The 27,954-nt window shown below is 35.1% G+C and overlaps 1 protein-coding gene across 2 annotated transcripts; it reads right to left on the bottom strand.

Moving 5' to 3' along the window:
- Nucleotides 1–214: 214 nt before the first annotated feature.
- Nucleotides 215–27,947, bottom strand: COPS2 (COP9 signalosome subunit 2). Of its 2 annotated transcripts, none has more exons than XM_020891330.2 (13): nt 27,781–27,947; nt 15,888–16,001; nt 15,153–15,230; nt 13,929–14,054; nt 11,893–12,003; nt 11,696–11,773; nt 9,521–9,695; nt 7,641–7,819; nt 7,480–7,532; nt 5,024–5,121; nt 3,765–3,847; nt 3,242–3,300; nt 215–2,378 (listed from the first exon to the last, which is right to left on the bottom strand). In XM_020891330.2, the coding sequence occupies exons 1-13, from the start codon at nt 27,832–27,834 to the stop codon at nt 2,234–2,236; spliced, it is 1,353 nt and encodes a 450-aa protein (XP_020746989.1). In that variant the 5' UTR covers nt 27,835–27,947; the 3' UTR covers nt 215–2,233. The 2 variants fall into 2 exon arrangements, with proteins under 2 accessions (XP_020746989.1, XP_020746990.1); XM_020891331.2 differs by having other exon boundaries at nt 11,893–11,982; nt 27,781–27,932.
- Between the last annotated feature and the right edge of the window lie 7 nt (nt 27,948–27,954).

Raw genomic sequence — 27,954 nt, 5'->3', positions numbered from 1 at the left:
ATCAATTCAAACATAAGCAAAATCTTTTTTCCAATTATATCACATGCATACATATTTGAATACAGGCACAAAAACTTGTTTTTATTTGGGTAACAAGAGTTTCTAAATTATGTTAAAAAATAAATCCTAATTATGACCACTCCTGTTTAAAAAAAAAAAAACTTAGCACATTTTCCACAAATGATTTATGCAAAAGAAAAGAAAATACACATAGTTTTATAATATCTTAAACTTTTTTATTCCCTACCAGAGACATTGTCTTTCATTTTCTTTCAGTTTTCTACATTTTCAAGTTGAACCTGTATTTAATACTGCTTTAATCTGCTAAAGACATTAACTGATTGCTCTCCTAAATCTAAGGATTATATAGTTTTAGTATAAATATATATCACATATTTTCGTAAAATTTTGACAAAATCGAATAAGCATGCCTTGTTTTAAGTCCATGCTCCTTCCACTGTTTATAAAATCTGATTTAAAGATCAAAAATTCTTGGTTGTCATTCTTTAGCTATAACAGTCTTCCTTCTGAACTTCCACTCACTTCTTCTTTACATAATAACAAGCAATAGAAAAACCAAAGAAATTATCTTAATCTTAGCTCTTCCTTTGACACTATAAAATAATGTCAACTTTTTTTTTTAAATGAAACAAATACATCCAAAACTCAATACATTCAAATGAGCTGCGTCTCCTTTCAGGTATTACCTTCAAAGGCCACAGTTCATTCTCCTAACTATGCTACCACTGCTCAAAAGACCTTTACAACTCTTTTGGGATTGCCTTCAAAGCCAGTTGCATATTCCTACTATTACCTCAAAGATAGATTTAATTTTTCAAAACAGTAAAAAGACATTTGGTGCCAAATAATGGTTAACTATAGAACAATCAGAGCTTCCCAGGTGGTGCTAGTGGTAAAGAATCTGCCTGCCAATACAGGAGGTGCAAGAGTCACGGGTTCAATCCCTGGGTCTCCAGGAAGAGCCTCTGGAAGAGGAAATGGCAACCCACTCTAGCACTCTTGCCTGGAGAATCCCATGGATAGAGGAGCCTGGCGGGCTGTGGTCCATGGGGTGGCAAAAAGAGTTGGACTTGACTGAGCACAGCACAGCGCACACAACAAAAGTTGGATAATACTTTTTTAACAATTATGTAATCATAAAGTTAACAGTGTGTGTGACTTAAATTAGCTCTGAATACAATTCTGAAAGAGTAAAACCCAAGAGGCTTTGAGCAATGGTAGACTGCTGGAATTAGGAAATAATTTTCCAGCATGATCACTATGCAGGGTAACATTCATTTAGCTGTCTATATTCTGGCATATTTGTTTAAAGTGAACATTCTGAGAGTTAGAATCTTAAAAAGGAGTATCATTCTTTAAAAACAAAATTATTCCTTTAAAGTATCACTGTCAAAGTTAAGTACTACGCAAGTGTTTTGTTAGAAACTAATTCTCCTTATCAATAAAGACTACTTTTAAAAACTTGAAAGCAAATAACCAACTTATTTACTTCCAGGCTTTTTAAAATTATTAACTGAAGAAAAATAATTTGACATTTCTAAAGTACTAAAAAACAAAACAAAAACCCCACATGTAATAAAAACACATCAAGAACCAAACTACAATTTCTGAGCTGCACTGTTTATTTTGCTGCTTGAAACCTAAGTGACAGTATGCCACTGTAATTATGGGGTTTCATCTAAACCTTTACTACACTGCAGGTACAGAAATATACGGACACATTTTTGGAGAATTGACATTTTGCAAAATGCAGCAAACATTTTAATTTATACATGAGAAAAGGAAGTGTTCAAAAGGGTATGCATTTCAAGTTATTGCAGGTTATTTGTGAGAGAATTTCTGCAGGTAAAACATGTTTAAATTTAACCAACAGTAGCGTGTCAGTGTATTTAAAATCATGACAAAAATCTTCTCTCTGGTCATGTTGCCCACGACAAATTACTATGATGTTGTATGTTTTAGGGCAAGATGTCAATAGAGCATAAATCCCATGGCATTTTGGTTTTCTTCTGGAGATTAAAGCTGTTTTTTTTTTTCTTGGGATAAATGCAGCAGCAAAACACAAACCAGTTGATCAAAAAAAGCACTTCTGCCATAACTCCAATAATTTTCAGGACACATCAACCGACAGTAGTTTTGCCATTCCCAGTTCTTTTAAGGGTTACATCTCTGCACTGTTGCCTTAAGTATGTCTGTAAAAGCTTGTTCTCTGTTAAGCCAGTTTACTGACTACAGCCTGGTTGAGAGAATTTAGTTGGTTGGTCCATTTATCTAGTGCAGTATATCGGGCACCACCCCTCTTCTGATGATCCAGTTCAAGGAGTTGGTTGACTTGATCAATTCGGCCATGTATAGTGCTGGAAATAAATAAAAGATGACATGTCTACAAACCGTTTTCACTAAACACATCTTTTGGACTTTATAAAATAGTCACAATATCAATAAATGCAAAAAAACCCCCAAAAAACCCTCCTGCAGTCTACATTAAATAGTTGCATTCAGCATTAATTTAACATTCATTAGCTTATTCAAACTTTAGACAGAAACCAGATTTCAGCTACCTTTCATCAATTTCACTGAAAGAACCAACAGACATATACTTACCCAATTAATCAAGAGCAAATGTAATATGAGAAGCTTTAAAAATAACATTCCCTGCCTTTAAGAAAGATACCATTTCCAGAGTAACAGATACCATACCTTATACTTTAAAAATGAAATAATACTATTCATTAAATAATTATCTAGCTGTATATATGGGTCAGGGGCTTCCCAGGTAGCTCAGTGGTAAAGAACCCCCCAACCAATGCAGGAGACATAAGAGACACAGGTTCAATCCTGGGTGGGGAAGATCCCCTGGAGAAGGAAATGGCAGCCCACTCCAGTATTCTTGCCTGGAGAGAGGAGCCTGGTGGGATATAGTCCATAGGGTCGCAGAGAGTCAGACACAACTGAAGCAATTGAGCAGGCAGGCATATAAGGTCATATACTGAATGAGAAATCTTTTGAAAAGTTATTTAGAACTTTTTCAAAGATCATGTGCTTAATATGATCATTCATTTATAAAAAGCCATCACATACACGTATCTCTTTCAATAGAAAACTACAGTCGAAGGGTGCTTTTTATGAAAAATCAAGAATTCAACTGCTACCTTTGCCATCATTATTCAAACTTTATGTCCTAAACATTTTGTGGAAAAAAAAATAGTCAAGTACTTACTTATCCAATATGCACTGCACCAGCAAGCTCTCCACATCAGCTACATCTATGTTTAACTCCTAAGACAAAAGACTCATTATAATTCTAATTAACTTTTTTGAGGACTTTATGATTCTATATAAATATTATTTTAAATTCATTTCTACCACTTAAAAAAGAGAAAAGTTAAAACAAATTTCATTATCTGTTCAGAACACTGAGAACACAGGTCTGATAAAATTTCACTCTGTTAACTTTAAAAGTATATTCCTATGGTTGGGGTTAACAATATACATCAATTATCTATTTCAGCCACTACCTTGTCTCTTACAATTTTACTGAGGCTGAAGGAATCTTTAAAATGAACTGTAATGATTCCTTATTTCTCATTTCTTTTAACTCAATTTACACCAGGAAAACAGAAAAATTCACATTAGAAGGAAAACCTTAAGTTATGCGGTATTTTAAAAAATACTGTTACCAAGAATAACTCTTTTAAATATATACTGCATTTATTAATACAAATTATAATGAATATAAGTACCTTAGAAATAAAAGGAATATGTATTCTTGTGTAAGGCTTAATTAATTTTATAAGCACTTGTGTTCTGATGTTTCGCAAAAGCTCTGAAAGACAAAGTTAAAATAATACATTTATATTTACTAGTTTGTGTATCTTTATGAATCACTATGCACATCTAAATCGTATTAATTAACTGTATCATTTATCTTCTTAAAACGTATCTCTCTGTCTAGTGAGGGAATAAGGAATTTATATCTAAAAAGATTTGAGTTCAATGTACAGCAGGATGAGAGGCGCTCTTTCACATAAATTTTTCTTGTTTCCATCTCTCTGATTTTGCTCATGTTGTAATACTATTTGAAATATCCTCTTGTGTTCTTAATAACACTCACTGCTCATCATTTCCTCTATAATTTCCTCTTTCAAGAAGCTCTAATTTATACCAACCAGTCAAGTTCCTTCCTTTATGCTCTCTCATAAACTAGAATACTACATTTTATAAGGTTATTCTACAATTTTTCCCAGTTCTTCATGCACAGTGTCCTTCAAAAAAAAAAAAATAGGAGCTCAGGAACAGAGCTTCTATATTTTTTTTTATACCCACAAAATATAGTATCATTCTCAGTTCAAATAAGAACTTTGTCTGTTGAGTGAAAGAGAAAGGAAGGTAAGTAACAAAAGAACGTTACTTCCAAAGTATTCTTTGGATTTTCTTAATGTATCTGGCATTTAAGCATTTGAATGAATTGTTCCAGTTATTAAAAACCCTCAAATAGCTCCATAACACGTAGGAACACTGGAGGTATAAGTGGCTCTAGAACAAAGAGACAATTTTTATCTTTGTTAATCAGAACTTATTAAAAATCTCATACATTTGTTGTTAGCCTACCTCTTCAAAATAAGTGCATCTTAGCATTATCTATAGCAGGCTGTTTTCAAAGCTTCTGTTGTCAAAAATAAATCCTAAAAATTTACTTTGAACCTAAAAATCAGTAATAAACATGCAATAGTATCTAAATCAGAAGGTAAAAGTGACAGCCTCCTTTTAAATGAAATGGACATCATGTAGAACTTGATTCTATTAGTAACATGAAATTAGCTACTGACATCTTTAAAACAGCTTTATAATTTTAAGGAATATCTTATTCTATGACAGCATTTAGAAACAAGTCTATATTTTGCAATAAACAGGAGGTAAATGGCTTAATTCCATGTAGCTCCATTAAGTATTGTTTGATAGTAGCAAAGAAAGTAACAATTCAGTCGCAGAAAGCATATACCTTCAATATGTTCCCTTATGAAAGGATCATCCATGATGTTGCTGTGATTTGTTTTTAGAATCTTTTCAAATTCAGTGATGTCATTATTCTGATAGGCACTAACAAAAAAAGAAAAGCATAAATTTTGTCAAACATGAAGAAGTCACATATTAAATCAGACAATCCTAAGAGCCTGTTTCTTAATTTTTATATGAAAAAAATCTAAATTACAGTTTCTGTCATGGAAATTAGAATTAAACACACACAGATCCTTCCGAAAATAAAATGAATTTTCTTTCAATGAATTTGGTTTTATAAAACAAAGACAAATCATCTGGGGTTATATGTTATACACAGCTAATTAAAACCTCAAAGTCTTAGTATTGTTAAGAACTGACAAATATTTAGTAACTGTTTAATGCTCAATGCTTTTAAGTTAAATTGTGCATTTAATCTCCAAGAAACTAGGTTTCATGTATACTACTGAATGGAGGAGTTTGAATATAAGACAGTATATCCTCTCTGAAGTTTACTCATAAATTCAGCTTCCTTAATTTTTATCTTCTAGAAAGGTACCAGCAACTGCCAAAACTTCTTAAAGGGAACATTTGACTCTCAATTCTCTTTAGCGTTAAAATTCCAGTGAACTATACAGCAGAAATATTGGTGGCAGATAACTAGTGGCAAATGGGATACACGCACAAACTAGAGAGTGATGGACACTGCTGCAGAAGGTCAAAGGCTGATTTATGTTCATAGTTGTCTGAGGTATTTACTATCTACTCCGAGGCACTATGGGGACTGCTAAAGGTGCTGAGAAGGAAGAAGCCAACCTTCTGGAAATGGCACCACTGTCTGCTTTATATGTAACACATTATCAACAGCCACTCTGCACGCCCTCTGCTGTGCTTCCATCTGTTGGGTCGCAATGTAACTTCATGTTAGGGGCGGGTGATTCAAGTGCTTCAACAGGAATTATTTTCCTCTAGTCTGCTGGCAACTGACTAGGAAGATAAAATTAGGAAGCATTACTTTTCTTACCTACGCCAAATATATCATTGTAATATACTACAGGAGGATATATTCAAATAGTGAAAACACTTGCACACACAGATATTTTAACAAAGACACATTCTTCCAATGTTTAAGTGGCTTAAAAAAGAAACTTATACAAAATGTGGGACACCACGGGCTACCTGTTTTAAAATTTATCATTAAAATAAGTTCTAGAGTTCCAATACAAACGCTTCTCTGGAGTAAACTGTGAGATAAGGTCTGACACATCAGTACTTTAATCCATTTAATGCGTTTAACCAGTTTAATTTGAACAAAATACTAATGTCCAGGGAAACACTTTCCTGCAATATTTAAGAGTTTTCAAGTTAAACTGTTGCTTAGAAATTTAACCTAATTTTTTTCTGAAGTATTATGAAATTAATCTCTAGCCAAATAATCTCTTAATGTGGCCAAATGTAAATAGAATAAACTTTGATACAAAGACAAAGAAATTGTCTTTTGAGCTTAAACAATATAATGAAATAGGCTATAAGTACATAAAATTTATATTTAGGTGGCTTGTAATTTATAACCCAACAGTACTTTCTTAAATTAAAAAAAAAAAAAGACTCTTAAGAGAGTGTCTGGTCATCTAAATTACCTATATTTATCTGAAAACAAACAAAAAAACTCAACCCTGCCTCACACCCCTAACTACACTCTTCCGGTCTTAGTAAACTCAGCTGATAGTCTAGAATAATGGGCTCGAAACCCTGTAAGTCTCTCTCCTAGTTTTCCACAAAGAAAGCACAATAAATCATAGGCTACATTTATTTCTGGTCCAAAGAAACATTTTTCTTGCTCATTGATTTTTTTTTTTACAAAAACGTTTTCTTTTCTAGGCTTTTGCTTGGTTTTTCTTTCCTTTTTTTTTAAAAATATTAATTGATGATGGCAGGTTTTTCAGTTATTAGCCATCATTAGTCATATCTTTCTCCACAGAAGGCAACAATAAATCCATAGGTTTCCTAACAGTATGACCCTTCTGCTGCTCTTTACATTAGAAAATTAGCTGAGGCAAATTTATTTAAAGTGATTTTTTATCTTGTCAATTAAGCAAATATACAAGTAAACAAACTGTCTCACTGAAAATTCTTGACTTAGGTAGACCAATTCATAATTTCATTTTGGATTAAGGCAGGTAGAAACTGTAACACTGTGAAATCGTTTTAAAACCTCTACAGCTTTCTACTGAGAAACAGTATGTATATACACACACAACGATAATGAGAAAAAAAAGCAGTAAATACTTACAAAATCTTGTGACTAATAGAAACAGTATAATCAATGACTTCAAAAATTTTACAAACTTTTGTATACTTCAAGTCAAAATAATACGTTGAGTATTAACTGAATTCTGAAAAATTCTCTCTGCTCTCTTCTTTAAGGTAATTTATCCTAACTGAAATATTAAATCTTACCTTACTAAATTCGTCATTGCTAGAATTTCTGGATCATTTTTGTAAGGTTTGGCCTGGTTAGGAAAAAAAAAGGATTAACTATGTATATGTACAAAGAAAGAATAACATTTATTTTCACAAGAGACAGCTGACAGAAATGAACAATCGGAGCACAAACATACCTCCTGTGAGTCAAATGGATTTATTCCCGATTTCATTAGCATATTTGCTAAGACTAAATATTTTAAGCAAGTGGTTCGTCGTGGACTTCCCGATTCATCATAATTCTTAAAGGCTTCAAAAAAATCAGTGTGTGCCTTTTCAAATTCACCTTCTCTCAAGTGCATTTTACCACCACATTCTGTAAAGAATAAAACAGGAGAAAAGAGGACATTTTCAGTTCAGACTGACCACTTCATAAAAATCAAATGAAAGCTATTCCAGTAGCTTCTAGTCTTTTAATTCTATAACCTGAAGAGTACTAGCTCCTGAAGTGGACAAAGGGCACATACTGAATTCTAAAAACCAAGCTCTTCATTAAACATCAGCCAAATAAGCATTTGTAAATCTTTATTCTCAGTTAAAACAGAAAGTAATTTGATCAAAATTACAATGAGGTGGACTTCCCTGGTGCTGCAAGTGGGTAGGAATCTGCCTGCCAATGCAAGGGACACCGGTATGATCCCTGGTCTGGGAAGATTCCACACGCTGCAGAGAAACTAAGCCCATGCTACCACAACTACTGAGCCCGAGTTCTAGAGCCTGCAAGCTCCAGCCACAGAGCCCACGTGCTGCAACTACTTAAGCCCGTGTGCCGAGAGCCTGTGCTCTGCAACGAGAGAAGCCCATGCACCACAATGAAGAGCAGCCCCCCACTTGCTGCAGCCAGACAAAGCACATGCACAGCAACAAAGACCCAGAGAAACCAAATATCATAAATAAAGATAAATAATAAGAAATTCTTGAAACAAAACTACAATGAAGTACCAAACTCATACTGGTCAGAATGTCATTGTTAAGAAGTCTATAACAAGGTGTGGAGAAAAGAGAACCCTCCTACACTATTTTAGCTGTAAAAATAATGTAAGTTATTTCAATGTAATGTAAGTTATTATAATGAATTTAAGTTGGTACAGTCACTATGGAGAACAGTATGGAGGTTCCTCAGAAAACTGAAAATAGAATTACTATATATGATCCAGCAATACCACTCCTGGGCATGTATCTGGGCAAAACTACAATTCAAAAAGATACATGATCCCTATGTTTACAGCAGCACTATTCACAAGAGCCAAGGCATGGAAATAACCTAAATATACACTGACAGATGAATGGATAAAGATGATGTGATACATATATACAATGGAATACTAGCCATAAAAAAAGAACAAAATAATGCCACTTGCTGCAACATGGATGCAACTAGAGTTTATCATACTAAGTAAATTAAACCAGAAAAAGAAAAACAAATACCATATGATATCACTTATATAAAATAAAGCCACAAATGAACCTATCTACAAAACAGACTCACTGACGTAGAGAACAAACATGTGGTTGCCAAGGAGGAGTAGGGAGGAGGGAGTCTGGGATTAATAGATGCATACTATTACAGACAGAATAGATAAACAAGGTCCTATTGTACAGCACAGGGAACTATATACAATATCCTGTGAGAAACCATAATGGAAAAGACCATAAAAAATATGTATATATATGTATAACTGAGTCACTTTGCTATGCAGTAGAAATTAACACATTGTAAATCAACAATATTTCAGTAAAAAAAATCACTAAAACAGAAGGTAATTTTATATACATTACAATTCAAGAATAGAACTTCTGATGGTGAATTTTCTATTAATAATTTACTGATATAAATTTCAAAAAGACAAAAATTCATCCTAATTCCTTACTAAGACTAGATCATTTCATTTGACTTTACTACTCTGCCATTTATTTTCACTAAAACAGAAACAACCTTCAGAGTTAATCAGTCATAATCCAAGGACATCTTGGTATCTTCTCATAACACTGCCCAACCTTTACAAACCAAACTTGCCTCTGATAACTCCCATGATCAATGGATGAGGGATGGCAGACTTGATGTGAAGTGACTGTTCATAGAGTGCTTTAAGTTTCTTGTTATTTTTCTGTGCCGTGTACATTTGAATTTCCAAAGCATATATTTCTAATAACTGTGTGCCTTTTTTCAGGTCATCTTCTCCATCATCAGTCTGGGGAAACAAATAATGAAAATCTAGTGAAGACAGAATTCAGAGTCAACAGAGTGATTTTTGAGTTAGCCTGAGAACCTTACATTTATGATACTAATTCTGTGGGAACAGGAATTACAAATTTCAATTGACACCTAGATTACTAAGAATACGACCTTCAATGGCCAAAAAGGAACCCACATGGCCTTTGTACTTTATAGTTATTTGATAATTTTTTTTTTAATGTACAAAAGTTGCAATGCTTTGCTTTATCCAGGAGATTATTTATAGTCTTCCCCAAATCTTCACAAGCACTTCAGATCCACTGATTCAATTAAAAGCACTTTGTGCTTTCAATCAAGTGCCTTCCTAGTGCCAGGTGCTCGGTCTACCTTGGGGAAATACAGAGTTAAATAAGCCAATGTCCTGGTCTCAGAAAGTTCACAATATAGAGGACCGATATGCCAACAGATAAGTTATAATTTAAATGATAATAATTCTAGCTGAAGCATCAACGAAGTCCCAAGGATGGAAGAGAAGATTAATTCTCTTGGGGGATGTCAAAGGAATAACAAAGGTGGTAACATTTGAGTTTGTCTTTGAAAGATGATCAACAGCTCACAAACACAAGCTGTGAAAAACAGAATATGGTTGACAGATAATCATAAATATCAAGCACTGACATACACAATGCCAAAATTTATTATTTATTGGGTCTTCTAACTTAAAACTTTCCTTTAGTTATCCACTAACAAAACACAACCAGAATAAACATGATATGTAAGACAATCTGTAGGTTCAGATTATCATGCATCTCTCCTATGCTTTAATGCAATTTACAATCCAGATAGCATTTCCCTTATGCTACAAAATAAACCAAGCAAAAACTTCTCTAGAGGTTTTCTTCATATTCCTTACGTATATACTGAAAGATTTTCTTTCACTTAGAAATACCTTCTCCATGATTTTCATTTCACATGGAACTGAATACACAGCTGTTTATGCATCAGACTAAGCCTTCCTTAAGAAGGTGCAGATAAAAAACAATCCATAAATGACTGATTTGTCTTATAAACCGAAACTATTATGAAACATAAAACATTTTCATGTTTATAAAAACCAAAAAAGGTAACACTATTAAATGAAAATATGTGAAGATGATTTAGAACACTTTTCTGATCGTTTTTTCCTCATTCACAGAAATAAAGCATATAATTAATAGTACACAGTATGAAAACAATAATGTTCAAAAGATTTTGTATTGGATTTGGATCTGTGTATGTGCATTTTTAAAGCTAGTTGATAAAGTTTACATGTTTTTATACTTTTAAATCATTAAAATCAACCTGCAACATGGTCTTGAAAAAAAAGAAGTACATAGCATTGAAAGAGCATAAGAATATTTAAAACAGCATTTCTATTTAATATTTGAACTAATATCAAGTAGCTTATTAATCAAGGCAAAAAACGAACTACAAAATTACAGCTCACACTTAAAAGTTATAGAGGTGTACTATGGCTTCACAAGTTTATAAATTAAATGAAAAACTCAGTAACTCTATCTCCCTAGTCACAGTTCAGGTGCTTGATGAGATGTAGCTGATGCAACCATATTGGAAAGCACAGATACAGAATGCTTCTAACACCACATGAAGTTCTACAGGACAGTGTTGTTACAGAGGATTCATACATGAAAACTAGAGTATAAAATATCTTTAAAATGTATGTCTACAACATCCTTTCTGATTTTCATATGGTGTATAATTAAATATGAAATGTTTATTATTCTTAGTATTAATGACTGGTCTGTTTATTGATACCTAAGCCTCATACTTCAGAAATAAGGACTGAAATTATAATTAACAGAGGAAGTAATGTAATAGTCAGAAAAAGTTAGCTTTCTGATAACTTATTTTCCAAATTTTATTTTTGTGATGATGCTTGAAGATATTGCTAAGCAATGTTTCCAATATAATTTTTTCTTATGAAGAAATAGTATAAAAAAAATAAAGAAAAGCTACCTGGCAGGACTGATGTAACTGGCGTAAAATTTTTTGAAGTTTTCCATATTCCTCTCGTTCTAAATATAATTTGCCCAGCTGTAAAAAAAAATACTTATTAAAATTAAAAGATTTCAACAGGAGAAGGTACATCTTTAGAGTTTATCAAGGATGCCCGCCCACTCTTTAAAAGAAAAAAAAGCAATTATTACTGTTACCTTTGTGTTTGTCTTAAACCACAGTCTGTCATTCTTAGCATCTTTCAAAGCTTCCAGTGTTGTTTCATAGAATTCCTGCAGTAAATCCATCTGACATAAAAAATCAGAATTCTATAATTGTAAACAGCAAATTTGTACCTGTTAATAAAGTTAATTTGAGCAAACCAAAAGTGCATCTTTGAACTTTAATATACATAAGATACACTAGCTGTATCTTACTGAATGTCTGTGACAGTCCACAAAATTAACAAAACCTTAGCAAAAGTACAGACCAAATTTACAAAAAGTGCAAACATGTGTTTTTATGCATTTAAAATAAAACCCAGAAAATGTGTAATGCTCTTATAGGTTTGTCCTTTCAAATCTAATAACTCATTTTATGTTAGCAAAGGAAACGGCAAACACAAGAATTGTGTGCGTGCTCAGCTGCTCAGTAGTGTCCAAGTCTTTGACACCCCACTGTTTATTATGAATGGTATGTATCTTACGCACTCAACTCTTATTTGGGAACTATTATGTGGCAAACACTAAGCAAACTGCTAAAGAAACTAAGAATAAGCCTCTTTCCTCAAAAATTATTCTGTAAATGTGACTAATCCATTAACTGGACTACAAATTTTTGTTACTGATAAATTGCTGGAGTTGAGGGGAGAGAAAAGTTAAGCACAATTTTAGCTTTGTCTACCACCACCAGTTCACAGTCTGAATATAACTTTTTTAATGGAAATCGCCATTTGTTTTGCATTATGATAAGCTCCTCTGTTCCCTCCTCCCACTTTTGGCTCTACCTTTGTGATAGAGGTACCTATCTCTACCTGCTTCTCTAGATATTTAACAGGATCAGGGGGTAAGAGGGCCATGGCAACAGGCAAGCTCGATACTTTCAGAAAGGCTGCCTATTTATTCATGACTGTCGACTGCACAGTCAGTAAGTGCTGCCCAACTAATATCTATACTTACTTTCATAAGACAAAAAGTTTACATATAACAGTACGAAGCAACACACAATCTTGCTGAAAATTACTTAGTTCTGCCCCCCACTGTATGACATAATATTTAAAATAACATACAAAAAATATTATGATGTGACATGTTTGTAAAACCCAGGAAACATTTTTCCACTTGAGATAAGCTCCAATATACTGGGAAGCCCTGAATTAGTGCCATGAAGTGTTAATGTTCTAAACATAATTTTATCTTCCTCTATTTCCATTACATATATTTTAGGTATAAAAATAATAAACTTCAAGAAATAAAAATGACATTTAGTAGAAAAGACAGAATGAAAGACTGGTTCTGAGGTGAACATATTTTGAGTATGAAAAGTATCAAATGCTCTGAGAAATGCTAAGTGATACAGAAAACACTTCTTGTGCTCAAATATCACGGCATAGTAAAGCTGAAACTTAGGACCATGTTGCTTAGAAGAATATGAACAAAGAATCCAACTGAAATTATTTTAGCAATAAACTAAAATCATCATTGCTTTTCTTAATAATCAAAAACTAAAATAATGAAAGCACTATCATTCCTCATGCCCACTGCAGTATTATCATTAGCCCTTTCTTTCATCATCCATCTACCTTTGTAGAAGCATTTATTGACTACCTAATGAGTAATGCCAACTACTAATTGTAATGAATACAGATTCTCCTCCCAAGGATCTCTCTCTAATCAAATCTACACAAAGAACCTATGACTCACTGTTAGGTTATTAACAGTTCAAGAAGGCTAGTTGAAGTGCTGATGATGTTTATTAGAAACTGCATGGGAGTCTAATATAAGCCTGCAAAACTTGTGTGCAGATTATGTTAGTGTCTGAAGATATTATTTGAAAAGATAAAGCTTGGGTTATTCCCTTTTAATGCTATATACTTTCCTGTAACCAAGAAAATAGCATACATTATTTTAAAAGCATACTAAAATTAAAACTAGCATAACAGCTTAAATAAAACTTCTAGGTCTTAAAAACAAAAAACAAAGCTCTTAAGTATAAACATCCTGATAAATACCAAGAGGGAAAAACAGACTCTAACCTGCTTAGAAGTAGAGATATAATCAAGAATAGAATTAATGGATTTTTCAGAATAATTTCTTGTGACAGCACTCCGAATATAGGTCAATAGTTGTTTATATCTGTTCATCATTTCTGGAAAGTTTGTCTGTGAGGGAAGAAAAATGCATTACTAGGTACATATTTACTTACTGAGATATGTACATATGATTAAGATTATAGAAATACCTATTATTACCTAATTAAAAAATAGTTTTTCAATAATAGAGGAACTATATATGAAGAAACACTATAAACATTTTAGATTAAATTTGAAATTACTAGATTATTCAGTAAATGAATTAACTTTATGATATTAGCCTTTGAAAAAGTACAATTTATAGATTTTCCAAATTTCAGATGTTGTTCCTCAGTGCACAATAAACACATTTATTTAAATCATAAAAACTACTAAAATATTCAAAGACCAAAAAAATAAGTAAGACCAACTTCAAATATTCTTCCCTGAAAATTTACTCCTCCATCAGGAAGCTCTCTAACATAGTTATGCATTTCTTCTCTCCCTATTATTGGTAAGCTCTTATAGTAAAATGTGAAAGGAAAAAAATTCCTTCCACCCCAGGTACTCATCCCATTCTCAAGAAAAGTCCTCCCCACTTCTAAAAGGGGGGAAAATCCTCCCATATAAGGCCCTACTAAATAATGGATGTAGCTACTGCTGCTATTCTTAGCAGGATTATTTGCATAACTGTAGTTATTCCAGGAAACATGAAAGACCTGAGGAAATGAAGGACTATTAGTAAAATTCCCAGCATTGAATATTTTGGCAGAGGGTCTATCATTCCTCAGAGCATATTAAGTTAATTTATAGAAAACCTTGTATACTATGCAGAACTTTTAAAAGATTCTGTTGACGTGGACCATTTTAAAGTCTTCATTGAATTTGTTACAATATTGCTTCTGTTTTTTGGGGGGGAGGCTGCGAGGCATGGGGGATCTTAGTTCCCCCATTGAACTCGCAGCCCCTGCATTGGAAGTAGAAGTCTTAACCACTGGACCACCAGGGAAGACCCCCATGTAGAATTTTTAAAACTTAGTATTACTATAGTCACAAATGAAAATTAGGCTAAATATGGAAACATATCAATAGAATTATTTCAGGAAAGCTGATATGACATTTTGTTGCCATGAGGTTTTTAAGTATAGAATTTCATTATCAGTTTATTCCTCTCAAAACAAATCTTACCAACTTGAAGTTAATCTTAATCATTTGTTTCAGTGCTTTAAATCCCCATTCTCCTTTTTCACCTTCAAGTTCCAAAACCTAAAAAAAAAGAATTTAGTATAATTTAATATCGTTATTTTCTAGTAACACCCAATATTTAAGTTGTAAATTAATTTTACATCATATGCATGAAAAACAGTACCCCAAGAACTCTATTTTTCAAAGCTATTTTTAAAAGGTTTAAGAAAAGAAACCAATCTTAAATGCTTATGAAAGGACAAGTGAGCTTATTTTGAAGTTTCTTCATTAAAAGATTAAATAAGAACTACTTCTTGATTATTATACAGTCCCAGAAATACTTGGTTAAGAATACTGGTTAAGAATAACACAAAAGTTTATCAGTAGGAAAGAAATCACATTATTTAATAATGAAACCACACCTGTGTGCTTTGGCACCAAAAGACAAAGGAACACGATTGCAGGGATAACTATCGACCAGCACCATTCATTTCTTTCTGCCAGAACTGTACAAGCTTTTTGGGACAATGGTCCTGTTCTATAGTTAACTTGATTGGAAAAAACAAAAGGATAGCCCTTTTGAAATATTTGCTTATGTTGCATAATGAAAACTTCTTTTACAGGATTATCACTAAGTATCCAAACATACTTCTGAGATAAAATCATTTGCAATTTACTTGATTTAAGACATTATTGAGAAAAACACAAAACACAGAATCAACCAGAAAAAATATGAACCTTTTGGAAACTGCTTAATGCTGCTTTTGGGTCATCTTCTTTTAATGCTTTGGAATTATAGTACTGATTTTCCAAATCCACATTTGGCTCAGAGTTACTATCTTCAGAGTATTCCTGTGTGTTAGAAAGAGATATCAAAATGAAAGAATCAAGAAAAGAGACCCACACATTGCTAAAATGTGAATACTATTAAGAGAAAAATAACATATTTATAAAAAAAAACAATTTAAATACATTGTAGAAATTCCACTGACATTTAATCACTATTGAAATAACAAGGGGAAAAGCCAAAATCAAGTGGCTAGCAGAATACAGTAGTCCCCCTTATCCATGGTTTCATTTTTTGTGGTTTCAGTTGAGTATCAATTGAGGTCTGGAAACTGGGAAATTCCAGAAATAAACAATCAATAAGTTTTAAACTGTGAGTCATTCTGAGTAGCAGGAACAAATCTCGATGAAATCTCCTGCCCCCTCCTCCCCACATCCCACATCGAATGCAAATCATCCCGTGGTCCTGCATATCATGTGAGTCACTAAACAGCAAGCTCAGTTATCAGATCCACTATTGTGGTATCACAGTGCTTGTGTTCAAGTCACCCTTATTGTACTTAATAATGCCCCCAAAGTTCAAAAACAGTGATGCTAGAAACTCAGATATGCCAAAGAAAGGCCCTAACATGCTTCTTTTAATTGAAAAAGTAAAAGTTCTCAGTAAGAAAAAAATGTATGCTGAGGTTGATAAGATCCATGGTAAGAACAAATCTTCTACCTGTGAAATTGTGAAGGAAAAAGAAATTTGTGCTAGTTCTGCTGTTGCAAAAGTTATGGCTAAGGTGTGTGAAAAGTACTTAGGGAAGGTGGAAAAGGCATTAAATTTGTGGCTGAAGGACATAAACAGAAAACATGTTCCGACTGAAGGCAAAGTATTAGAAAACACTGAGCCTATACAAACTAAGATCACAGCATCTGGTCCCATCGCTTCATGGCAAATAGACGGGGAGACAGTGGGACCAGTGACAGACTTTATTTTCTTCAGCTCCAAAATCACTGCAGATGGTGACTGCAGCCATGAAAGTATAAGATGCTTGCTCCTGGGAAGAAAAGTTATGACCAAACTAGACAACATATTAAAAAGCAGACATTACTTTGTCAACAAAGGTCCATCTAGTCAAGGCTATGGTTTTTCCAGTGGTCATGTATGGATGTGAGAGTTGGACTATAAAGAAAGCTGAGCGTCAAAGAATTGATGCTTTTGAACTGTGGTGTTGGAGAAGACTCTTGAGAGTCCCTTGGACTGCAAGGAGATCCAACCAGTCCATCCTAAAAGAAACCAGTCCTGAATATTCACTGGGAGGACTGATGTTGAAGCTGAAACTCCAATACTTTAGCCATGTGATGCGAAGCGCTGACTCATTTGAAAAGACCCTGATGCTGGGAAAGACTGAAGGCAGGAGGAGAAGGAGACGACAGAGATGAGGTAGTTGGATAGCATCTCTGACTCAATGGACATGAGTCTGAGTAAATTCCGGAGTTGGCGATGGACAGGGAAGCCTGGCATGCTACAGTCCATGGGGTCGCAAAGAGTCGGACACAACTGAGCGAATGAACGGACACAAAGACTTCAGCAAAGGGTTCCCTGGAATGAGTGACACCAAGCCATTTTCTGCAAGTAAGGGATGGTTACACAGATACAGAAATAGGTTTGTACTGAAAGATACAGAATCAACACAAAAGCAAATTGTAAACACTAATTATTAATAGTATTACTATTAAATTTGTTATTTTATCTTTCATTTCATAATCTAGTTTTCGCTATTCCCTAAGTCTAAATTTTATTCTAACATGGCCTAACTACCTAGGATGGTGAGCTATATAAAGTATAGTCATCTATTGCTAAATAAAGCTATAGTTCAATAAAAATATTTGCTTTATGTGTAGTTCACATTACTCAACAGCTGTTTAGTTATATTACTATACTTTAGCTAGTCTTGTAACATCAAAATAAGTAAAACAAAATTAATTTATATAGCTTTATGTGACTTTTCATTACATAAACTCAGTTCCTGTTATGAAACAATAAAGCAGAAAGAAAAATCGAAGTAACACTATTTTGTGGAGAAGTAGAAATAAGAGTTTAAAGTAGTTTCAGGATATTCAACTTAATGATAAGGATTCTAAAATATAAATAAATTAGTGTAATAAAAACTATTATTTTAGGAAGAGAGACGATTTCCTTCAGCTATAAGTCATTACAAAGGGCAAGTTTATGTGAAATTCAGAATTGTGCCTGAAAGCAAACACAAAAGAGATAAGAACAGTATTATAGTTATTTCTAAGTCCAAATACAGTTAAATTCTGGGGGGAACAATTTATGAAAAATTCTGTATTGTCTCATAAAGGCACATGAAAGAAAAAAGATATATGAGTGTAGTGTTAGAAAGCTCAAAAATATGTAAACACAAGATGAAATTTTCCTATGACCAGCAGATGCAGGGAGATATTTGATGTTAGCATAGAATCGGTTTTATTTGACCACCATGGCTTTGTAATGTGCGCCCTCTAGAGGGTAATTATTTCCTCATGTAAGGATATTTCTGGGAAGCACTGGCACTCGGTCTCACAAATTTAAGATCAGTAATTCAGTTTTGCTTCACACATGAAATCCTTTGGAACACTTCTCTTACAGATAAGGTCAAATTCTGAGTAGTGAGTAAAGTTCATAATCATCCATTTACTTCTTCACTCTGCAACTCAGGTTTGGCTATAATAAAACTGATTAAAAAAGCAATTAATAAATAATGAACAAGCCAAGTGGATACATCAAATCATGTTGTGATAGTAATGGCTTCTGAGCCAGGCTTTGAAAGCTAAATGGGAGTTTGCATGCCAGACAAAAAGAGAAAGGGGAAAAGAGGAAAAGCAGACACAAAACTGTAACATGAGGTACTGAACAGCTAAAAACGGTCATACCGCTGGAACATAAAAAGTCCTTATTGATTCTACCTTGAACATAAACTCAAGTCCATCCACTTTCCCTTGCCACTGCCCCAGCCTACCAGGTCACTTTCAGCTCTCCACAGATAACCTTTCCATTCTCCTTTTTAACTTTCAAATTCCAATCTTCTTACAGTAAGTGGCCAGTATAACATTCATAAAATGTAAATTATTGTATTACTCTTCTCAAAAGTGGTTTCCCATTGCTCTTAAAATCAAGTTCAAAAATCATCAAAATCTGACTCGATTATGCACGCAACCATGTCCCCTATGAAGCTCTCCCTTATTCACTTTGCTGTAGCCACCCTGGCCTCACCTCACAAGTGGCCAAACTCATCCGACTGGCTCCAGATTAATGCTACTTCTAAACTCTATATGAACTCCCCTGAATCACTACAATTGAGATAAAACTTAATCCCGCCTTCAACATTTTGTGAATCCGTTCTTTTCAGTTTTTCACATTATATGGATTAAGAAGTGAAATGTATACTATTTTTTGCACAACTGCAATTCAATTCTTAAGTGCTGCTGCTGGAATGGATAAATACATGAGAATTGGCACAACTGATATGTGACTGATTTGCTACTTATAATTAGGTTATGACCTGCAACACCATGTCGCAGCCTCCATGACACCACTAACCTGTCATCTGCAGCTCAGTGAATCACACACCATCAATATGAACTGAACTACAGCAAACGACTCAGTTACCACACCGGCATCATTTTTAAACCAAAGATATTTTGAGAAGTCTTTGGAATAATTCGGTTGCACAGAATATCTATTATATATTATTTATGTCTACTGTTTACACTCAAGGATAATGATCTTTAGTATAAACCAGTAATTAAATGTGCTCAACAAATGAAAATGAAGTCTTTCTCCTTAAGCTATTCACAGTCTGAGACAGATATGCAAATGAAACACTAATATAACAACAGAAGCAGTAACAGAGACACATACTAGGTGCAGTGGCGTATCAGGAGTAATTAACTACTCTTCAATGAGTTAGAAGGAAAAGTTACCTCAACCAGGTCTAAAAGTAGGAATGCATTTTCCCAGGGATGAAAAAAGGCACCGGAAACAAAACAAACTATGCAAAAGCAAGGAAGTTTCAAACAGCACTGCATATTTAGAAGAGCTACCAGTAGTCTGATTGGGCTGAAGCACAGGATGCATGCAGAGCTGATGAGAGATAAACTGGCATCAGACAGGGGAATAGAACTGTACAGGTCTAGCAGAGTTTATACCAAATGGAGACCCACTAAAAGATTTTATAGAGAAATAATGAGATCTGTATTTTGGGAAGAGCACTCTGGGAGTAAGGAAGTAGCCCACTGGATACTCTTGGAACCGTTTAGCCAACAGATGATGAAGGCCTGCTTCCAAGCAGTAGCACCAGGAGGAAAGGGAGAGGACAGGATAAGTGTATGTGACGTTAAGCGTGTAAAGTAAAAGGACACAGGAAGGGGAAAGCTCCCCTGAAGGACGACAGCTGCTCTGGTTACACAAAACGACATCAGTCAGAACAGGGATGCAGGAAAATACTGATTCCCTGATGTCAGACGAAGATGCAACAACTCATTTATAAAAGTATAAGTGGAATGCTTTTGAGAGAAATTGAAATTTTAATCTATACATTAAGAATGTTTTAAACAAAAACCAAAGAATTTGAGCAATATATGAAAAAGCAAGCACTTGAACAGTGTTAAAAAGGATTAAAAAAAAAAATCCACTCAAGTTCACATTAGCTCCAACCTATGTAACTCATGTCCTGGCATCTATCCAAAGCAATCTCTTACCCATCTACACCAACCAAATCTATTCTTCATTCCCCCAAACATATCATGCTCTTTAAAATCTCTGCTTTGGCATAAACTGGTCTCTCTTCCAGGAATTCTAACCACTGCCCCTACGAACAAACTTCCCACTTTTCTCCTGTGATGATGTCCAGCCTTAACACTGCTGGAAATGCTGTATTCCTCAAGGCTCACCTTGTGATTCTTTCTTTAAGTCTTCTTAGCAAAATATTCTCCATAGTCATGCTTCTACACAACATGCATGTCTCTAAAGAACAGTTCTCTATGTATGTTGTTCCCACCTCCCGCCTCCTCTCCCCTCCCCTGCCCCACCATGAGCTTCTCAAAATCAGGAACTTACTTTTACTGATCTTGGTATTCCCAGAACCTGGTATATCACAAAATGCTCAAGAAATGTTTGCTTACTTGAAATGAAAAGTTAGTGAATGTTCCAAAATAACACAACACAGACAGGGGCAATTTTGACTCTATGTTGGAAAGTAGCCACTACTGAAAAGGGTCAGTTTCATAGTTCATGTACTTATTCTTGTGTCTCTTGTCAACAGAGGTCTTAAGAAATGTGCTCGAGGAAAAAGAAGACTCACCATTAACAATGGTTTGCAAGCCTTGATCATGTTTAGACAACAGATGCTGCACATCTAGTGCCAAAGGTAAAGTCTCAGTATCCATAAGGACTAATTTAATCCAAGTCCTAGGTAGCCACTTGTGGTTTAACTATTCATAAAATTAACCAAACCCTTAAAAAAAAATTTCACTCAAGGTAATGGATCCTAATCTGTCTATGCTATAAATTAGAACATTCTTTTATTTGTCCTAAACTTTCAGTTCTCAGATTAAATTTTCCAACAAGACATCATTAAAGTCATTAGGCTTGGGCTCTAGTTTTGACTTGCCCACTAATTTGTCATGTAAATTTACATAAGTCACTCACACTTGATGTTTTAGTTCCTCTCCTGTCAGTTATGAGGGTTGAACCCAACAGGAAGTCTCTAATTCTTGCTGAGGGTCATGTGTTTCTTTCCGGGGTATAACACACAAGTACAAATTTACTCTGTTGGGTAGTCACACTTTACAGATTTACATTAGGGGTGAAGAATCCTAATTTATCTTATTCTTAGCACAAAAGAGCTATCTCCCATTACTTATGGGAGATCTTATAATGGTATCCTTATCATTAGTTACCCTTGTTTGAACCTCTCTAATTTCATTATATAGGGTACACCTATGAGCTAATGTGACAGGCCTTTTTGAAAATGTACCCAAACTTACATTTCAAACCAATCTTCTTTAAAGCAGTAACTTTTAAGAGGTGGTAAATTATTCCAATTATACTGACCTGGATTGTTAAGTACCGCTTCTGAAATTCTTAAGGAAACTAACTTTATTAGTTAGATGTTTCCAACTTAAAACAGCATCATCCAAATTTGGGGGCTCAACTTATTTATCAAACCTGACTTGGAATTTTTGACACCTACAAAATAGACAAACCTGGCTATTGCTGAAATTTAAAAAAAAAAAAAAAAAGCCGCATACCATTTAAAATAGCAAAAGAAAACAGGTCAAATTCTCATCAACAGAATACTGAGTAAATAAACTTACGGTACACCCACACAATCATGCAGCTATAAAAAGAAATAAGTAATCTTTCGACATGTGTCTATGGAATAATCTTTAAAATAAAAAACAAAGTGTAGGACAATATATTTAATATGTTAATTCTGGTTTAAAAAAGGGAAGAGGGGATAAAAATCTGTATTTGGTTACCTATAGGAAGGAATGGGACCTGGACAATTGAGGAACAAAAATGGAAAGGAAATTTTATTTTAATTTTATTTATTTAAGGAATAAATATAAGGAATATATAAAAGAAAATTTCATTCCATGTTTTTGAACCACGTGCATGTATTAGCTATTTTAAAATGCTAGATGCCTCAGGTTCTGAAGAATTCTAAATTCTAAAAAATTTTAAGCAATGACAAAATCATTGTCTGGCCCCTCAAGATCAAAGTAAGATTTCTGTTCATCATTTGTACCCTAAACACCACCCTCCCTCCCCAGCAATAAAATACAGACTCACTGTGAAAAGTTTGCAAGAAATAAACATTTTAATTTTCCTGACACTTTTCATATTTTCCAGACCTTTTTATTCTACATTTTTCCCACCCAGCAAAACAAGTAAATTTTACTGCCACTCACTAACACTGTAACATGGACGACGTATCTACAGTGGACATGTGTGCCCTGTGCGCACAGCAGTGCTGACTGATCCTTCCTCTCTCAGACGAGGATTTCCAAAAACACGCTGCTCTCCTACAGAGGGCAAGCCATCTATCCTCCCTCTCACAGTGAGTCAGTGATTCAGAAGGCCCAGAGCTAAGGAGAATCCATAAAAGTCCCTTCTAGGGTTTCATTGCTAGAGTTAGCAAGGAAGATCCTTTTGCCTTTGGGGTTATAATACTAGGAAGATAACACATTACATTACAAGATTTTGTGATATACTATGAAGGCAATTAAGCCAATACGGTGAGGAAGGCAGCCCAGGAAGAGAGACACAGGCAGAAAAAGACCCAGCATCGTTATCTAAGTCATGAACCCTGTTACATTTACACTTCTTGGTGATATGAGCCAATATTATGTTCTTTACCGTTCAAGTTGATCTGACATGTATTCCTGTACTCTCCCTCCCTACACGCAAGAGTCCTGAATAACTTACCAAGTTTTTCTTCTCATATCACTGAATATTGTTTAGAAGTGTGATTTGAAATGCTGACATACTTTCCATCACATGGATATATTTTACCTATTACTACCTCATGTGTATTAATAGTATTCTCCTACTATTGACAACTTGGGGGGTGTTTCCAATTATTTACAATTAAACATGCCCTTTTGGGGGTGGGGTGGGGCAGCTTTGCATGGCTTGCAGGATCTTAATTCCCCAGAAAGTGAGTCGCTTAGTCCTTGCAACCCCATGCAGTTCATGGAATTCTCCAGGGCAGAATACTGGAGTGGGTAGCCTATCCCTTCTCCAGGGGATCTTCCCAACACAGGAATCGAACCGGTGTCTCACGCAATACAGGCAGATTCTTTACCAACTGAGCTATGAGGGAAGCCCACGGATCAAACCTGGGCCCATGGCAGTGAAAGTGCTCAGTTCTAAACACCGGACTGTCAAGAGAATTTCCTGTTATGTTCCTTTCAAAAGCCTCAACTGTATAATCAAATTTTGTTTCTGTGAAGACTACATTCAGAATTCCCAATGTGCGTATAGCAGATAAACACTGGCCCAGAGCAAACAAAATTCAAAACAAATTTCAAACAAAAATGATATTGCCTGAAAATCTATGCTTAAAGATCCCCAACATTTTGTCAAGCTGTAAGTGATGGAGACAACAGTCTCAGAATAAAATAATCTATAATCTGCAAGCTCCTTATATGCACGATGGATGACATGAATGTCTTAATATTAAACACACAAAACCCTGAAGTTATTTTTTTGTCTCTCAGTTGTGTCTGCCTCTTTGTGACCTCATGGACTTTAGCCCACCAGGCTCCTCTGTACATGGGATTTTTCAGGCCAGAATATTGGAGTGGGTTGCTACTTCCTTCTCCAGGGAATCCTCCAGATCCAGGGATGGAACCCAGGTCTCCTGCACTGCAGGCAGATTCTTTACGGTCTGAGCCACCAGGGGAGCCTGATTAATCTACTGCTTTTTCAAAGTCGTCATGTCAATTAAAAAATCTTTTTAGAATATATTTTAATTTGCTAAACCATGTTCTAAGGTTTGTTATAATGACATCGTTAGCCTGAACTTGTTAAAACTGTGACAAAGAGATTCTGTAAGATATCTTGTAGCTAAGACTCTTCTCCACCCCTCCCCAAAAGAAGTAAATTTCTAGGGCATTAAAACAGCTATCTGTTAAGGCATGAATAACAACAGTAATAAACATTTATTCACTAATCACAGTGTAACCTGACTGCAAATGCAGGAGATGTAAGAGACATGGGTTCAATCCCTGGGCAGGGTAGATCCCTTGAAGGAGGGCATGGTAACTCACTCCAGTATCCTTGCCTGGAGAATCCCAGGGACAGAGGAGACTGGGGGGCTGCAGTCAATAGGGCTGCAAAAAGTCAGACACGTCTGAAGTGACTTAGCACTGGCAACAATAGTAATAAACATTCATTCAATAATCACAACTATAAACCTAACCAGGATGATTATGGAGAAAGAAATGGCAACCCATTCCAGTATTCTTGTCTACAATATTCCATGGAGAGCGGGGCTTGGCAGGCTTCAGTCCACGGGGTCACTAAGAGTTGGACATGACTGAGTCAGTCTCTCTCTCTCTCACTCACTCACTCACACACACACACACACACACACACACACACACACACACGATGATTATAACGAAGCTCACTGTTTGGTAATATACTTAAACAAATGGAATTAGTCTATCTATTCACCATTTTATTTTCCCCTTACAATAACATTTTTCAAACATACAATGCCCTACCTATAACAGGAACTACTAAAGAATACTTTTTGGTATGAAGTCGCTCTGTCTTAAATCCTTTCTAAAAAGACTGTTAGAAGTATTCATCAACTTCAAGCTGGAATGGCTGGATTGTGGAATTATAACACAGTTTAACTCATCAATGGCCTTATTAACTTAATGAATGACATGATAGTATTTATTATTATTATTAACACTATTGTATGTAAATCTGTAAAATTAACATTGAATTAACACATTTACCAGTACCATCTTCTCTCCATTCACTGCTACATAAATTACTATGCTTAGAAAATACCTGCTTCTGCCTCAGAAATCCAAAAGATCTTAGAAATAAGAGATCAAGCATACTGAATTAATTTCTTACTTGTTTCCTCTTCTTTTTTTAAACCAACTTAATTCTCTTTTCTATTAGCTCAAGAAGTGATTTCGGGTATTAAACTTTATCAATAGACAATTGATAAAATATATACTGAATGTATCTGTAGTTAGGCTACTCATGGCTCTCATTAACTTTTTCACTAAAACGAGGTGATGATGAACTATCCAACAAACAATGTATTTTTCAATAAAAGAGAAGTTTCCCTAAAACAGTAAGTTGATTTAGACTCCTTAAATCCAAAGAAACAAACAAAAAAGGCGCAGGCAAATATTAGAAAACAAAACCAACAACTTTTCTTATGCCAACAGATAAGCATGAAGTGGCAACCAGCTGTGCTTGATCTTTTTTAATGTATGTTTAAAAATTAATAAACATGTTTATAGTGGCTTAAGGAAATTAAGGAAGTAAAAAATAAATTAATATGATATCTATGTAAGAGAGATATGAGGCAGGACTATTTAACAGAATGCTGGGGGGGATCATTAATTATGTGGTTGTGTAAAATCTCACCTTTTCGGGTTAAGAATATTTAAAAAAAGAGGCTAAAATTACACATTCAATTTTATATTGCACACGTGGTGTAAGCCCTCAAAGGCTGGAGAAACACAGCCAAGTTAAATCATTTATACTTAATTAAAATCCTTGCAAAAATGAACTCTGTACTTCAAGGGGCAGTAAGAGTCTCATTGCCATTCCTACATTACAGTCTTAATCCTAGTGCTAGTAAGTTATGTATTCAAAAAACTATTGCTTACAAAAGAGATATGCACAAACAAGTAAAAACACAAACTGAAACTAGGTAAAACAGTTAAAAGAAACACTTCCATAGTTAAAAAATACCTGCAATATACGTAAACATGTAATAAATAAAAATGCACGAAACAGTACAAGTAACATTCTTGAAGGATCTAATCCACTGCCTAAAACTGGCTTGGTCTGCACAAACTAAAATGTAAGGCAGAAATCTTACTACTAGCAAAACTACCTTTAAGAATTATCAACACTATTGACTTTCAGGTAATAACAAACACTTCCCTCTCCCTTTTGCAAGTGCTTTCTTTTAAAAGTGAAAGATTAATTACAAACGACTATACAAAGATTTACACTAATTCAAAATGATACATTAATTATCTTGAGACTCTCTGGCACTTAAAATATAAGATGAGCCAGACTTCCCTGAGCATCTACTTCATAACTTTATGATAATGCAGCATCACCATAACACACAAGAACCATGCACAAAAACTCCCCCAAATAAAAAGCAAAGCCAAGTTGACGCTAATTCGTGGTCCAGATAATCGTTCTTAGTTCCGACACCGACAATGTTTTTGAATATCAACTTGAAATGTTAGTGAATATTTAAAAAATTGTTAAGTCTGTTCATAAATTAAACCTTGAATCTTTAAAAATCACCATTCGGTTACATAAATTCGTTTTGTTCTACACTGTTGATATTTTAAACTCTGAATACTAGGAAATTTCTGAGTCAAGAAAAAAACCATTGAGTCAATTCTCTCATACCACCCCACCTCCCAAACCCTAAACAAACAAAAAGTTAAACCTCCTCCCCAGCTTTTCTGTTTAAAGAAGTAGTTAAACTACTTTTCAAAAGCTAGCCTGGCTCTCAATTCTCTATGGCACCTTTACCTTGTAACAAAACGGAGCCTGGACAAGACTAATTAAGCTCTGTTTCTAGATTCACAAGTGGCGTCAGGTCTGGGAGCAGGAAGGCCCCATAGTTTTTGGACCCCTCTTCCAGCATTTCGCACTCTTTCAATTCAAGTATGAAGAGGGGACAGGAAGACTGGGCCCGAAAGGGCAGAGCCGGGGCCTAGACCACTGAACAGTCCTCAAAACGGCTCGCACGACAGGGAGGAGGCAATGAGAACCTGATGCTGGAGCCCAGGGGTGCCCTTGCAAACTAAAGAAGCGCTCGGATTTGGAGCTCAACGCTCGGGACCCCCTTCGCTGCCTCCTTTACCCTCCCTTCCCCCATGCTGGAGAAACAGGGCGCGGGCCCGGTGCGGGAAGGGGGAGGAGGTAAACTCGTCCTGTCACTGCATCGGGAGAGGCTGGAAGGAGCACATGTTCTACGGGGAGAGGCCGCGGCCGCCCCTGCCCCGGCTCCTAAAGCCAGAAACCACCTCCAGCCCCAGAGTTTTGTTCCCTGCGCCTCACCAAGTCGTAGTCCTCCTCATCATCGCACATGAAATCATCCTCCATGTCAGACATCTTGGCTGGGACGGGGGGAGGGGGGAGGAGAAATTGGAGACAACCTCCTCCCACAATCCTCCGCGGCTCAGAGGCGTCACTCCCAGCTTCTCTCCTTCCCGACGCTCTTAGAGGAGCTGA

Source organism: Odocoileus virginianus, chromosome 6 (assembly GCF_023699985.2).
Source record: "Odocoileus virginianus isolate 20LAN1187 ecotype Illinois chromosome 6, Ovbor_1.2, whole genome shotgun sequence".
Lineage (NCBI taxonomy): Eukaryota > Metazoa > Chordata > Mammalia > Artiodactyla > Cervidae > Odocoileus > Odocoileus virginianus.
This window is presented reverse-complemented; position numbering and strand designations above follow the sequence as displayed.